This window comes from Branchiostoma floridae, chromosome 7 (assembly GCF_000003815.2).
Source record: "Branchiostoma floridae strain S238N-H82 chromosome 7, Bfl_VNyyK, whole genome shotgun sequence".
In the NCBI taxonomy this organism is placed as follows: Eukaryota; Metazoa; Chordata; class Leptocardii; order Amphioxiformes; family Branchiostomatidae; genus Branchiostoma; species Branchiostoma floridae.
This window is the reverse complement of record NC_049985.1, coordinates 7,813,432-7,826,386: the sequence shown is the minus strand read 5'-3', so window position 1 is coordinate 7,826,386 and position 12,955 is coordinate 7,813,432. Positions and strand designations below refer to the sequence as shown.

General features: G+C 41.0%; 2 protein-coding genes across 2 annotated transcripts in view; one reads left to right on the top strand and one right to left on the bottom strand.

Moving 5' to 3' along the window:
- LOC118419410 (RING finger protein 207-like) overlaps positions 1 to 1,668 on the bottom strand; it is a gene marked incomplete in the record, with an annotated part of 2,454 nt that extends 786 nt beyond the window's left edge. Inside the window, 3 exon segments of the mRNA XM_035825778.1 lie at positions 1 to 33; positions 762 to 879; positions 1,425 to 1,668. Coding sequence (XP_035681671.1) covers positions 1 to 33; positions 762 to 879; positions 1,425 to 1,668 — 395 coding nt within the window.
- Positions 1,669 to 3,660: 1,992 nt separating this feature from the next.
- Positions 3,661 to 11,755, top strand: LOC118419409 (brain tumor protein-like). The gene is made up of 11 exons (XM_035825777.1): positions 3,661 to 3,769; positions 4,303 to 4,555; positions 5,358 to 5,564; positions 5,916 to 6,033; positions 6,998 to 7,108; positions 7,646 to 7,793; positions 8,248 to 8,505; positions 8,893 to 9,047; positions 9,429 to 9,737; positions 10,026 to 10,138; positions 10,694 to 11,755. Exons 1-11 carry the CDS (start codon positions 3,661 to 3,663, stop codon positions 10,983 to 10,985), a joined length of 2,073 nt encoding a protein of 690 aa, XP_035681670.1. The 3' UTR covers positions 10,986 to 11,755.
- Positions 11,756 to 12,955: the final 1,200 nt, after the last annotated feature.

The following is a 12,955-nucleotide window of genomic DNA, read 5'->3' as shown; positions in this document are numbered from 1 at the left end:
TGAGCGCAGAGGAACTCTGGACAGTCATTGCACCTGGGGGGAAAACAATACATGCTTGTGGTCAAGCTGTTAAAACAGTTGCTTTGCTATGAAAATAACTATATTCTGCATATATCTGTATCTCTAAATGAAAGACTGGAAAAAACTAATACCGTATGATTATTAGACAAATATTCTGCATGTACTGAGTGTGAGTACTAGTACTTTGAATGTAGATTTTACAGTAGTTGAAGTGTGTGTAAAAGAATGAGGGTTTGAGAGAAGGAGAGTTTCCTGGCTGAAGGTATTGCCCCTGCAGTTTCACAGTTGGTAAAGTGGATTATAGAGTTACTAGTAGTACCTGGCTGCAGCTATCGCCCTACAATGTCACAGTTGGCACAGTGGATAGTAGAGTTACCTGGCTACAGCTATCACAGTTGGTACAGTGGACTATAGAAAGTTACCTGGCTGCAGCTATTGCTCCTGCAATGTCAAAGCTGGTACAGTGGACTATAGAGAGTTACCTGGCTGCAGCTATCACAGCTGGTATAGTGGACTATAGACAGTTACCTGGCTGCAGCTATCACAGCTGGTATAGTGGACTATAGACAGTTACCTGGCTGCAGCTATCACAGCTGGTATAGTGGACTATAGAGAGTTACCTGGCTGCAGCTATGGCTCCTGCAATGTCACAGTTGGTATAGTGGACAACAGACAGTTACCTGGCTGCAGCTATGGCTCCTGCAATGTCAAAGCTGGTACAGTGGACTATAGACAGTTACCTGGCTGCAGCTATGGCCCCTGCAATGTCACAGTTGGTACAGTGGATGTTCCCGCTCATGATGGCTTCAGCCTCCTGCATCTTGGTGATCACATGGTTGTCTGGTAGGGAAGCGATGCCTGCAGAAGTCAAATATACATATAAGACAACATGCCAGCTAAACAATACAGATATTGCACTAGTACACAACTGTTATAGAGCCCCCACTCCAAAATCAAATTTCACAACTGAACAAGTCAAAATGGAAACACATTTTAGATACATTTTGGAGTTCATTGAAAAAAGTATTAGTGTTATGCTTCAAATTTGACTTATCTTTCTTTACATTAGTCTAACTATTGAACAACTGCAAGGTAAGAAAAGACTGTCCACGGAAACAACAACTCTACAAGCAGAGGTTTGGCTCTGGCTATTTTTTGCGGGAGACCTGGCGCATCCCCGTCTTGTATTCAGCTAGAAGAAAGTGTATGCCACCCCGTAAGGGGCGGTATAACCCCAACGGTGCTGTAATACACCGTATGACTATGACTGACTGACTGATTTTTTACCATCTTTTAAGCATTTTTATGCGGTTTACTATTTTGTTTCTTTATGAAGATAGACCCCCCCCCCCAAAGCCTAAAAAGACGTAAAAAAACTGCCAGAGACAGTACAATGACCATACCTCTGGGCAGTGCTGTATGTTGTGCACAGACAGGACAGGCCATGGTTCCCTGCCCCTCCCCTCCCTGCTTCAGGACCTCATACTGCAGACACTTGTGACAGAAGGTGTGCAGACAGGAGAGGATCCTGGGCTGCTTGTACAGCCGCTCACACAGCTGACACACCAGCAGGGATGCCACCTCAGGACGGCTGGAACTCAGCGCCTGGGGGAAAGGTGGGTAAGGACAAGGTTGTTCCATAGCCATAAGCATAAGGGCAGTCTAGGGCACAGTATTGGACGGAGGAACCCAACCCTCTCCTTCAAGTTCCACTGCCTTTTTTCCTCCCAACCAATGTTAGGTAACCATTTTTACACCTGGGTAGAGTGCCTTTCCCTAGGGTACAAGAATTCTTTTGCTTTACACTTGTATAACGTTACAATAATTTAGAATTGTATACAAGCAGTGCTCTAAATAACCCCTGCACACTGAAAATGCCACCGCATTTTGCTTGTCGCAACTTAATTTTAAACTACTATGCCACCTGAAATTTTACCTTTGGAACACCGGAAGAAAAGATAATGGATATAAGAAGCTGATTTGAAGAAAAAGTATAACGTTAATTGATTTATATCTTGGATATATCTTGTGTGGGGCAACCTGAAAAAATTATGTTAAAATCTTGGTGCAACCTGGCTTTTGACTCAGGTTGCCGACTGAGCTGCCGTGTTGACAGGAAAAGCCCCTATAAACATAGATTCTTACTGACATCAGCATCCTGTCACCGGTGCAAAGAAAATTCGCTTAACTTGACCTAAATTCTATGTCAACCACATGTCTCATGGTGCCCCCCTCCCCACATGCGCTGCTTGCGGGAAAAACGACTTGAAACGTACCAGTTTGTGTGTTATGCCGCTAATTATGCACTCTTCATATATACCAGATAGTGCAAAAGTGTCCACAATAGTTATGTACCGTATAGTTTATCGCTTACCTCGGAAAAATCCACCGAAAATTGCGAAAGTTTGGCCATCCCTTTCTGACGCCACTGCCACACTGACCCCAAATAACCCCGCCGCTGAAACTGAGCCTCTGTATTCAGACACTCGGATTCCGATAAAGAAAGTCGCTTCCAGATCGGGTTAGAATTATCAAGGCTGGTATTCATAAGATTCTTATCAAAGAAAATCAATTTACAGAAAAACAAAGTGTTTTGTATGTTTTATTGTTCTGTAAATAACGAACACAAGGAACTCGAAGAAAAATTTCCTCGAATGTCGTGCTATGTTTAACAAATTTGACACATGGCTCAACAAGTTGATGTTTCGAATGCAAATTACTGTTTATCTTTCTTACTTTGAAGTTCAAAGTAATATTTCAGTACATTTGCTAGCTGCCACTTCTCAGGACCTGCAGCAAAGTACGTAGGCTCAGGTAAGTGTTCGATCGACTCATATCAGGACCTTCTGAGTTTTTGTTGAAGAAGGAATTTGAAAGGGAAAGTTGTGTGTAACTTTTATGTTGTCAGTTGTGCTTTCACGTACAAAATGTATATCTGGACAGTCCTGCGAAAGAAAATTTGAAGTAACGAGGAAATACACCAATAAGTGCTTATAGATTCGCCCTCAAGGGAGTGAAGTGTAATGTTTCAGTGTCTAGCTGTTCACTTGGTGTCTGTCTGTGCGTTTGTTTGTCTGTTATGTGATACTACAGTAACTTTTTTGTTAAATACCTGACATGTCATTGTTGTTTCTACTTAATAGCCAGATGGTGCTAAAGTGCCAAGTTGAATTAGTATTGTCAACAAAAAGTGAAGTCTGCCATCTCAACTGATTGCCTTGTTGCTATTAAAGTTTTATACAGGACATCCTTTGACCCAAATCAAAAGCTCATTGCTGAAATAAAATGTTTTTTTTTTTTCTTTCAAAGTTTGTGTTTGTAAATATCAGACTGTTGACTACTGTCAGACGTTTGGCTCAGCCTGTTTTTTGAAATTTCTTTTAGGTGTTTCTATCTGGCTTTCTATTCTGTACCGTTTTCTTAATATATGTCTCGTGCCTTGAAACAGTCAGAGCCAAACCTCTGCCTGAGAGTTACTATAAGCTGCTGACGGCCTAAGTCAACTTTCTCAATTAAGCCACAGACACTAGACAATGACTATGCTTTATGTACTAATGAGATTACAACTTTTTATAAGGTTAGTAAAAAGTTGTAACTGTTGTTTTGACGGAGTAATGATGACTTGTTGTTATGTCCAGTATGGATCTGCAGTGCGGGTTGTGTGGTCAGCAGTACAGCCGGCCGAGGGTGCTGTCCTGTCTTCACACCTTCTGCCTGGCCTGTCTGGAGAGCCTCATGAAGAGACAAGGTAAAACAAACCAGTTTGATTTTGTGAGGTAATGCCATGGCTTAGGTTTGCAAAACAGGTACAAATTTGAGTATTTTGGTGTTGGTTCACAGGAGTGAACAGCTGATTCTAATCACAACAGTCATAGTTTTTCATCTCATCAAATCTGTCAGCATCAACAGGTGTCACTATCTGGGGATTCTGACACCTTACGGTCTCATTTCCAGTGTCGTGGCCAATTGAACCATTGACCATTCTAAGGCTGCAGTACCATAAACAATTACTGAGGGTTCAGTCTTGGAAGTTGAAATTCTACCAGGTTGCCACAAAGCAGTCACTCCAATAATTTAACTTTGATACCAATACCATAGATGATTTAGAAATATGAAACCTGGATGCTTCCTGACATGAATAGTCCTTGATAGTAAATGTTTACTCCTGCAGATATGTCATATAAATATTCATGTAACTTCCCTTGATATGAATCACGCTAAAACCCAAGCATGTCCGTATTTGTTGATGCAGATACTTATTTATAGTTTCTTTTATCACAGATAGGGAGGGTGAGGTGTGCTGTGCAGTCTGCCAGCAGAGGACCCTTCTCCCCTCGTCCGACCCCTCAACCCTGCCCTCTGACCCCATCGTCGATGCGTTGCTTGAGGTGAAGTCGGTTGAGGCAGGTGCTGTCACCTGCACCAGCTGCGAGGAGAATTCCTCAGCTGTGTGCCGCTGTCTTGACTGTGCTGCATTTCTGTGCAGCAACTGCCAGGGGGCACACCGCTTCATGAAGTGCTTCAAGTCTCACAGGTAAGAGGAGATTATGGGTAATGTCACTACTTGACATCGTGATCACCCCTGTAGTGGGGACGTTTCCCCTGTAATTCGGACCATATGTAGAGGAGTAAGAGACACCTGGCAGGGCACGGGATTCAAGCTAGAGATGGTGACACGTGTCCAGATTGATTGAGCAGAGAATAAGGTTGATCTCCCGCAAATATCATGGCTCTCTCCTGACTCCTTGACTCACTACTTGGCCACCATGGCAGTAAGTCCACTCTAAACTAGAGTGATTCTCTCTTTTTTTCTGCTGAGTTAAGCTTGTTGGTTAGAAAGAGAGAGTAGGATTAGTAGTAGTAGGTATCTTTCCATCTTCACAGATGATGCTAACACTTACTGCATGGAATTATGGTGGTTGACAGAGCCTTCTGTGGCTTAGAAATAGATATGTCCTGGTCCTTTTTTACCTGGACATTTCAGTTGTAGAATATCCTGGCCATAAAAGTCTTAATAAATTCATCAACAGTTCTATAATTACATTTTCTTATAGTCTTAATGCTAAAACCTAAAAAGACAAAACTGCAAATCTTGAAACATTTGCAGTGGTTCTGTTTTTGCATAGACCTCTTCACTGGTTTTTATGCAGATATTCATTTCCAATTACTACAACTATGCTTCAATCACAAATTCAAAACACCACAACAAACCTAACTTTTCCTCCTCCTGCAAAATAAAGCCACTACAAAAGCAAATGAGTTCACAGTATCTAAAGGGATTTTCTTTCTTTATATACCTTGTCCATTGTGTCTTCATGTGTGATAAAATGTTTCAGACTAGTTGAGTTGGAGAACCTCAGCATCAGTGACTTGGCCTCTCCCCTGAAGCTGCTGACCTGTACCAAGCACACTGGGGAGTTCCTGGAGTTCTACTGTAACACCTGCGACGCTCTGGTATGCTTGAAGTGCACGGCCATCGACCACCGCAGGACGTCCCACCAGTATGTGTACGTCAAGGACGCCGCGGCAGTCATGAAGGAACGGTAGGTTACTAACGGTGGCTTTACTAGTCTATCATTGATGAATAACAGATTCTTCCCATGTCTGTGTCTCTGATGTTATTTGCTCCTAATCTCCAAGCAAATCTATTGGGGACAAGGTAATGTCTAAAGGGCCTAACCAATACCCAATTTGCCCCTGAGATCTAGTCTATCATTGATGATTAACAGATTCTTCCCATGTCTGTGTCTCTGATGTTATTTGCTCCTAATCTCCAAGCAGATTTATTGGAGGCCAGGCAGTATCCAAAGGACTAATCAGAATCCAATCTGCATGACTGATTAGACTTGTTTACTATAATTTTTTTTAATCGTAATTTTCAATGATCTTTCCAGAATGTTGTATCTGCTTGAGAATGGCAGGAAAAGATCTGAAGAGGTCAGAGTTCAGCTTTTACGAATGGAGGAGAAGATCGATCATGTGGAAGTGGAGAAAATGAAAGTCAAGGGAGAGGTGACTTACCGTAATTCTTTCAGTATTTGGCCTGTATAAATTTGTGGTTCAAAAGATAACCTCACACCAAAATGGTTACTCCTACAGTATTAGCTGTTTCCACTGCCAAATGAACAATATTATGATTTTCCTGTTGTCGTTCAATCAAAGTATCATGACCTTAAATGAATTTACAGTTGATGGGAGAAGTACATGTAAGGGGATAACCATCTTTTTAAGTTTTGTTTGATACAATTTTCCCAACTTTGTTCCCTTTTAGCTTTCATGGTAGTGAGGTATACTTGCCTTGTCATATTTGAATTCTCACAAATGTCATGAAAACAGGGCCCTACACATGTTAACAAGGCCCTATCCTGGATGCAGTCACATAATGTGCAAAGGATTTTGTATAATATGATTTGTTTCAGATACAATGATAAAAAAAATGTAACTAACTATACATACATATCATGGATGAAGAAAACTTAGAATATTCCCAAAGATCAACAAGATGCAAAGAGTGGTTATCATCCACAAATACATTTTTTTCTTTTGTGTGTTTATATACATACTTATGATACTAGCTCTTGTTTGTCTTGGTGGTTGGAATGTATATTAATCATGATTGTAACTGTGTCTAACCTTTCAGCACCAAGGACATGTACCACACTTGCCACAATGTTGTTGCTTGCAGGTCAATTGGTCTATGTTGCTGTTGTTTGTAGGTTAAATGGTCTGTGTTGTTGTTGTTGTTTGCAGGTTAATTGGTATGTGTTGTTGTTGTTGTTTGTAGGTTGATTTGCCTGTGTTGTTGTTGTTTGTAGGTTAAATGGCCTGTGTAGTTGTTGTTGTTTGTAGGTTGATTTGCCTGTGTTGTTGTTGTTGTTTGTAGGTTGATTTGCCTGTGTTGTTGTTGTTGTTTGTAGGTTGATTTGCCTGTGTTGTTGTTGTTTGTAGGTTGATTTGCCTGTGTTGTTGTTAGCAGGTTGATAAGGTGTTTCACACATTGCTGTCCAAGCTGGAGGACAGACAGGAGGAAATGTGCAAGGAGGTGGAGACCCTGTACCTCAGACAGAAGCAGTTCCTCAACAAACAGGTAGGGGGCACTGCAATCATCTGAGTGGGTGTTTCAAAACCAGTTGTTCTTTTACCCAGCCTGTTTATGTACCAGGGCTCGAAATACCACCTGCATATGCAGGTTAGTGCAGGTAAAATTGGAGCTAATGTCTACCTGCACCTATCCTGCACTGATCCATGTACTGGGTTTTATACATGAATGTCCTATGATGTAGATGTAGATGGATACTTATTAGCTGCATTGTCAGACTGTTACCACCTATAAAGTATAAAAGAAAAATAGCAATGGTTCCTGAACAATTTTAGTATTATCCATACTTTCTCAATTTAGAGTGGTGCGGATAAAATTTGTCTGGTGCAGGTAATTTTCAATGTTACCTGCACTGGTGCAAGTATGCAGTAAAAAGTATTTCCAGCCCTGTGTATAGAGTCTTTGTTTTCTATCAGGGGTGTCAGCCTTGTTTGTGGAGATCAGGAATCAAGCCCTGGCACTGAGAGCACTTACTGGGCTGAAACTCTGGCAGCTGTGTAGTGATTTTGTGTCTGTTTATAACAGGGCAAGTCCCTGCAGTTAGATGAAGAGAGACTGCAGGCAGGTACCAGGTTTGTGGAGAAGTTGATGACGTACGGCAGCACCTCGGACCTGCTGACCTGTGGGAAACTGGTCACCTCTCAATTCGACCTCCTCTTCAAGCAGTGTCCAGGTACTGGAGCACCTTCTTGTCATCAATCAGATGTTGGGTTGAAAGTTTTAGAGTTCTAAAAGGATGTCATTCATGTAATCAACAAAGCCTGAAAGAAACTACCTCCACTTGGAAAACCAATAGTTCACTGTAAAAGTACAACTTTATTACCTAATCAAAGTTACAAGACATCTTTGTTCTGTACACAACGGCCAAGTGAGTAGATCATTTGCTTTACAATCAGTAGGTTCTGACTTTGAACCCTGGCTGAGTCATACCAAAGACTTTAAAAATGTACTGCTTTCTCTGCTTAGCACTCAGCATTTGAGAAAAAGTATGGGAACAAAGACCATTATCAGTGGATAAGTGACTGCACAAAGTTGTGTGCCCCAAAGATTATAATGTTAAAATGCTGCCGTATACACCATCTGGTGCGGGAAGCATTTTAGCTAGTACCTTTTTTAACGTTCTGTAGGCAATGATATGAAGAGCTCAGGAGCAGTGGGTGTGTCCGTGGACTACCATGCCTTCGGTAACCTCCTCAGCAGGATCCAGATCCAGATCAAGACTGTGCCCAAGATCGAAGTCAGCAGCCCGGTAACCAAGGTAGTATGCTCAGCTGTGGGTGAGCCCTACGGGGCAGAGTCTGCCAGTGCTGAAGTCACAACCCCACCACCAAAGGAGCAGTTCAGCCCAAGCTCCAGCAGAAGCAATCTATCAGAAGAGAGGAAAGGTTTGTGAACGAATGTATGGTACAGATGTACAAGAGGACTGAAAGGAGGAGGCAAAAATTTTATATGAAAGTGGCTGTGGTCAATGCCAACTTTTCCCTTACCTGGCAGAATAAGCACAGATCTACTGTAGGAAAAACCTTAAAGTCAGCCATAGACACATGATTTGTTTTGAGAATTGACTTGGTTCTTGCATGTTTGGCAGCTTTGTATTTGGTTATCAGCATGTGTGTTTGTTTGTCCGTGTAATTCCCAATACACAATGCAGCTTTACCATATATCCGGTCTTCATTGCTGCTATGTTTGTCTGTGATACTGTTGAAAAGTGATACGGGTAAATGGGTAAAGTCTGCCATCTCTGATTGCCTTGGGTGTCCTGTTCTTTCCAGGGAGTGACAGTGCACAAATGGACGTTACAGAGCTACACAAAGTGGGTTCTTTTGGAAAAAGAGAGAATGCTGGAGACTGTCCCTACCTCACCTGTGTTGCAGTCGGTGCAAATGGAAATATTTATGCACTGGACATGTACAAATCTGTTGTGCAGGTGTGGTTCTAGAGTTTCATGCGTAGTGACATTGAGATGATATTTTTTTGTAAAACTACTAAGAGGCATTAAAAGGTTCTTTTTTTTTTAAAAAGGCAGTCAGTACTATTATATATATAATCTTTCATCGCACTCAATGTTCTATTGATCAAGTTTGAGTATAATTTTTCAAATTGATTTACCCGCTCTTCCGTACTTCAGTTGCATTCTAACAGAAAGGAAAGATCTTATTATAAGATTCAATGAAAACAACACTCCAAAAGTAGCTGTTTACACAATGTACACTATGCCATGCAGATATTGATTATCTATTAAAGCAAACAGCATTATGAGAATGGATAAAAAATTTGATTGAGCTTCGTAATCTCCTCATTACACCAGGTGTTTGACAAAGAAGGAAAGTATTGTTTCAACATCGGAGGTCGTTTCCAGGCCCCTGGTCGACTGGAGAAGCCCGTTGAGCTGGCCACGTCCAGTAAGGGCTACATCGCCGTACGGGAGAGCAACGGCCGCGTGCAGATCTTCTCCGACACCGGGCAGTTCATCTTCAAGTTCCAGCTGCTCAGGGTGCAAAGGCCACGGAATATGGCCATCGACAGGAAGGGGCGGTTCCTGGTGGGGGATGTGGGGACTGACCGCTGCCCGCACGGGGTGGTCATCTACAGCTCCGATGGCAAACTGCTCAGAAAGGTTTCTTTGTTTGTTTTTTCTTAACCAGTTTTTTGTAACTAGTTTCCTGTAACCTGTTTTTTCATCGCCTTTAGGCGTGATGGTCACCAGATTTTTTACAGTAGGTAACATCTGCATGAAACCAGACAGTAAAGTTTGAGCCACTCACACCAGAATGGATCCTTTTTCATTTTCTCGAGGTCTGGCTCTCCTCAAACTGGCTTTCGAATTTATATCCCATACCTTAGTCTTTATTTTGTGGATATAGAGTTAAAATTGTAACATAAAAATTATGTCTCCTTATGATAGGTTCTTTGCCCGGAGATCACTAAGCTGTCTGCGTACACATCCAGCCTGGCGATGTCCGCCCAGAACCATCTGCTAGTGGTGGATCACCGCGCCCACTGCATCCAGGTGTACAGGTAACCCATACTTGAAAAGTGCCATCCCAGCAATCATCAATCTACTGAATGAACTCTATTCAGCAGATAAGACAATTAGTTTTTAACAATGACTGCTTAGTTTTGATACAATCAAATTTATTCTATGCGTATGTAACATTACAGGTTCTGAGTCAGTAACGATTTTACCACGTTTTGTTGAAATTTGAGAGTATTCATAGAAAACAATTTCCCGATATAATGTCGCTTTATCTGCACTTGAACTTTCTTGTTGTACAGTTTTCATGTAAACAAGCCGCTACTACTACTACTGCTACTACTACTACTACTACTGCTACTGTTACTACTACTACTACTACTACTACTACTACTACTTGATTTTTGAAAAGTGTCAGAAATAGGCAAACTATGTTCTTATTGGAAAGGTCTCTTGGTGGGGAGTTGAACACTGAAATCCGTTTTTGGATTGCACTTGTTGTTAGCGAGTTACTCATGTTTAAAGTACTACTACTACTACTACAGTGACTGCTACTTCTACTACTACTACTGCTACTACTTCTACTTCTACTACTACAGCGAGGAGGGAAACCACCTGCGCACCATCTACCCACGTGGCAGCCGGATCTACATGAGGGGCATCATCGTGAACCAGAACAAAATCATCCTCGTCACCAGTGAGAAAGTCAGGAACAATATGTATTGTGGTGGGCTGGTGGTCATGGCCAAGGACGGCACTGTGTTAGACAAGTTCAAGTTTCCTGAGAAGCAGCCCGTTGTGCATGTGGCACTGACACAAGATGGTTGTCCTTTGGCTATTCTACAGGGGAACTCAGATATCTGTGTGTATGGATCCATCTACAGCAAGTAGCTGGTAGACATCTCATTAACGTTGACTCATCAGAGCAAAGATGGCAACTTGTATGTCACAAGAAGAGTAAAGGTGGAAGAATCTGTGACAAGAATTTGATTATACTCAGGAACTAAACCAGACATTGGTATCAGGATATTATGTTATTACACTTGCCTAAGGTATGGCAAGTCTATAGATTGGATAAACAAACTTACTACAGAAAGTGTAGTATAAAACTTTGGTTTAGGAAGTGTGCCTGCTTTGGCAACATTAAATTTGAGGTCTGATAAACATGTTAAGAAAGATGACGTGTGCCAAAAGAATCATTCAAGTCAGAAACATTCTGAATCCCTAAGTAATCATAATATGACGATTATACTAGTATTTGATTTATGTTTCTTGTCCAACACAAATGTGGCAAACCATGTATCATTAACCCAAGGATAGGGAAAATTTTGTCTGAAAAGTTTGTTTATTGAAACTGCACTGAACAGTTTGAAACGATTTTAACATTTCTTGTTAGGAAGGTTCTGCAGATTTTGCAATGATTTGAAATTTGGTGGATATGGATAAAAGGCATCATACTCTGCAATTGTGCTGCGAAATTTGAGTAGTAAACCTTAATTTTGGATGACTTATTCATTACCTGTTGCGTTTACTTATGGTGTGCATTCGTTATGTTCTTCAGAGTTGTCCTGATACTACATCTGGTACAGATCTTTTGTTGATCTGGAAAAATGTAAATCATATTCACAAGAAAACTTTTCTACTACTTTTTTACTTAGCTATAGTCTATAGCTATAATTTGTTGCTTAACTGCTGTTCACCATGTTCAGTTGGAATAAAGGACAGAAGTTGATGAAATGTGTTATTGGCAGCTCTTGGTTGTACTGATCTTCCTTTCGGTAAAACATGTTACATTCACTGACAGATATACGAGGGGCGTGCAATTAGTAATGGTCCTGACCCATTTCCCATAGCAGGAGATTAATGAAACTTGGCACAGTTATTAGTCTTTCTCTTCATAGGAATCACCCAGAGTTATGCATTTCTCCCATCGTTTGATGCAGCTCTGGACACCGATTTTGTAGGACACCCCAGGTTGGTCCTCCAACTGATGCCTCATCAATGGCACAAGAGGGACGACCAGGTCTGGGAGCTGTTTCCACAGACTTCCAGCCACGTTTGAATTCAGGATGCCAGCGTTTTACAAGGTCATATGATGGGGCATCATCACCATAAGTTTCATTTATTTCATGAAAAGTCTTCTTTGGTGTGCGTCCTTTCAAATACAAAAACCGGATCACTGCGCGACACTCAACTGGTTCCATTTCACACCTGGTCCATTTCGCACCTGACTAAGTTCAAACACCAGTAAATCAGAAACCACAATTAGTTCAGAGCTGTCTTTTGCAACAAAACCCATAGAGATATGAATTATTACACATACAAAATTTCATTTAGATCAGACAACTGGAAGTGGGTCAGGACCATTACTTATTGCACGCCCCTCGTATGTAACAGTCTATCAAACACACACACAAAGTTTGGAATACTAACTTTGGTTAATCATAATGATACGATTTTTAAGACTTTATATCCGTACACAAAAATAAAGTGCATCAATTTCAATGTATTATATATCAATAGAAAGCTTGTGGCACTTTTTTTGGGTGACCTACTCACGTACAATGATAATGAATTTGATACCATTGGAAAGTAAATCACACAAGCTATTGATATATAATACATTGAAATTGATGCAGAAATAACAGAAATATGATCAACCAAAGTTATTCCAAACTTTTTGTGCTGAGTTTATATACATTAACAAAATTGTATAACAAACATACTATATTTAGCCCTCAACATAAAGCAGCAATTACCTCACAAACTTGCCATCAAACCACATCAACTTAGAATAGCTCAATCCTTTGTGAGGTTGTATTAATTTCCTTTTAATTGTATATCAATTATGCACATTTTAA

Coding starts and splice junctions, on each gene's coding strand:
- LOC118419409 (XM_035825777.1), top strand. CDS start 3,661: ATGGATCTGCAGTGCGGGTTGTGTGGTCAGCAGTACAGCCGGCCGAGG. Junction 4,556..5,357: donor AAGTGCTTCAAGTCTCACAG/GTAAGAGGAGAT, acceptor AAAATGTTTCAG/ACTAGTTGAGTTGGAGAACC. Junction 8,506..8,892: donor TCTATCAGAAGAGAGGAAAG/GTTTGTGAACGA, acceptor TGTTCTTTCCAG/GGAGTGACAGTGCACAAATG.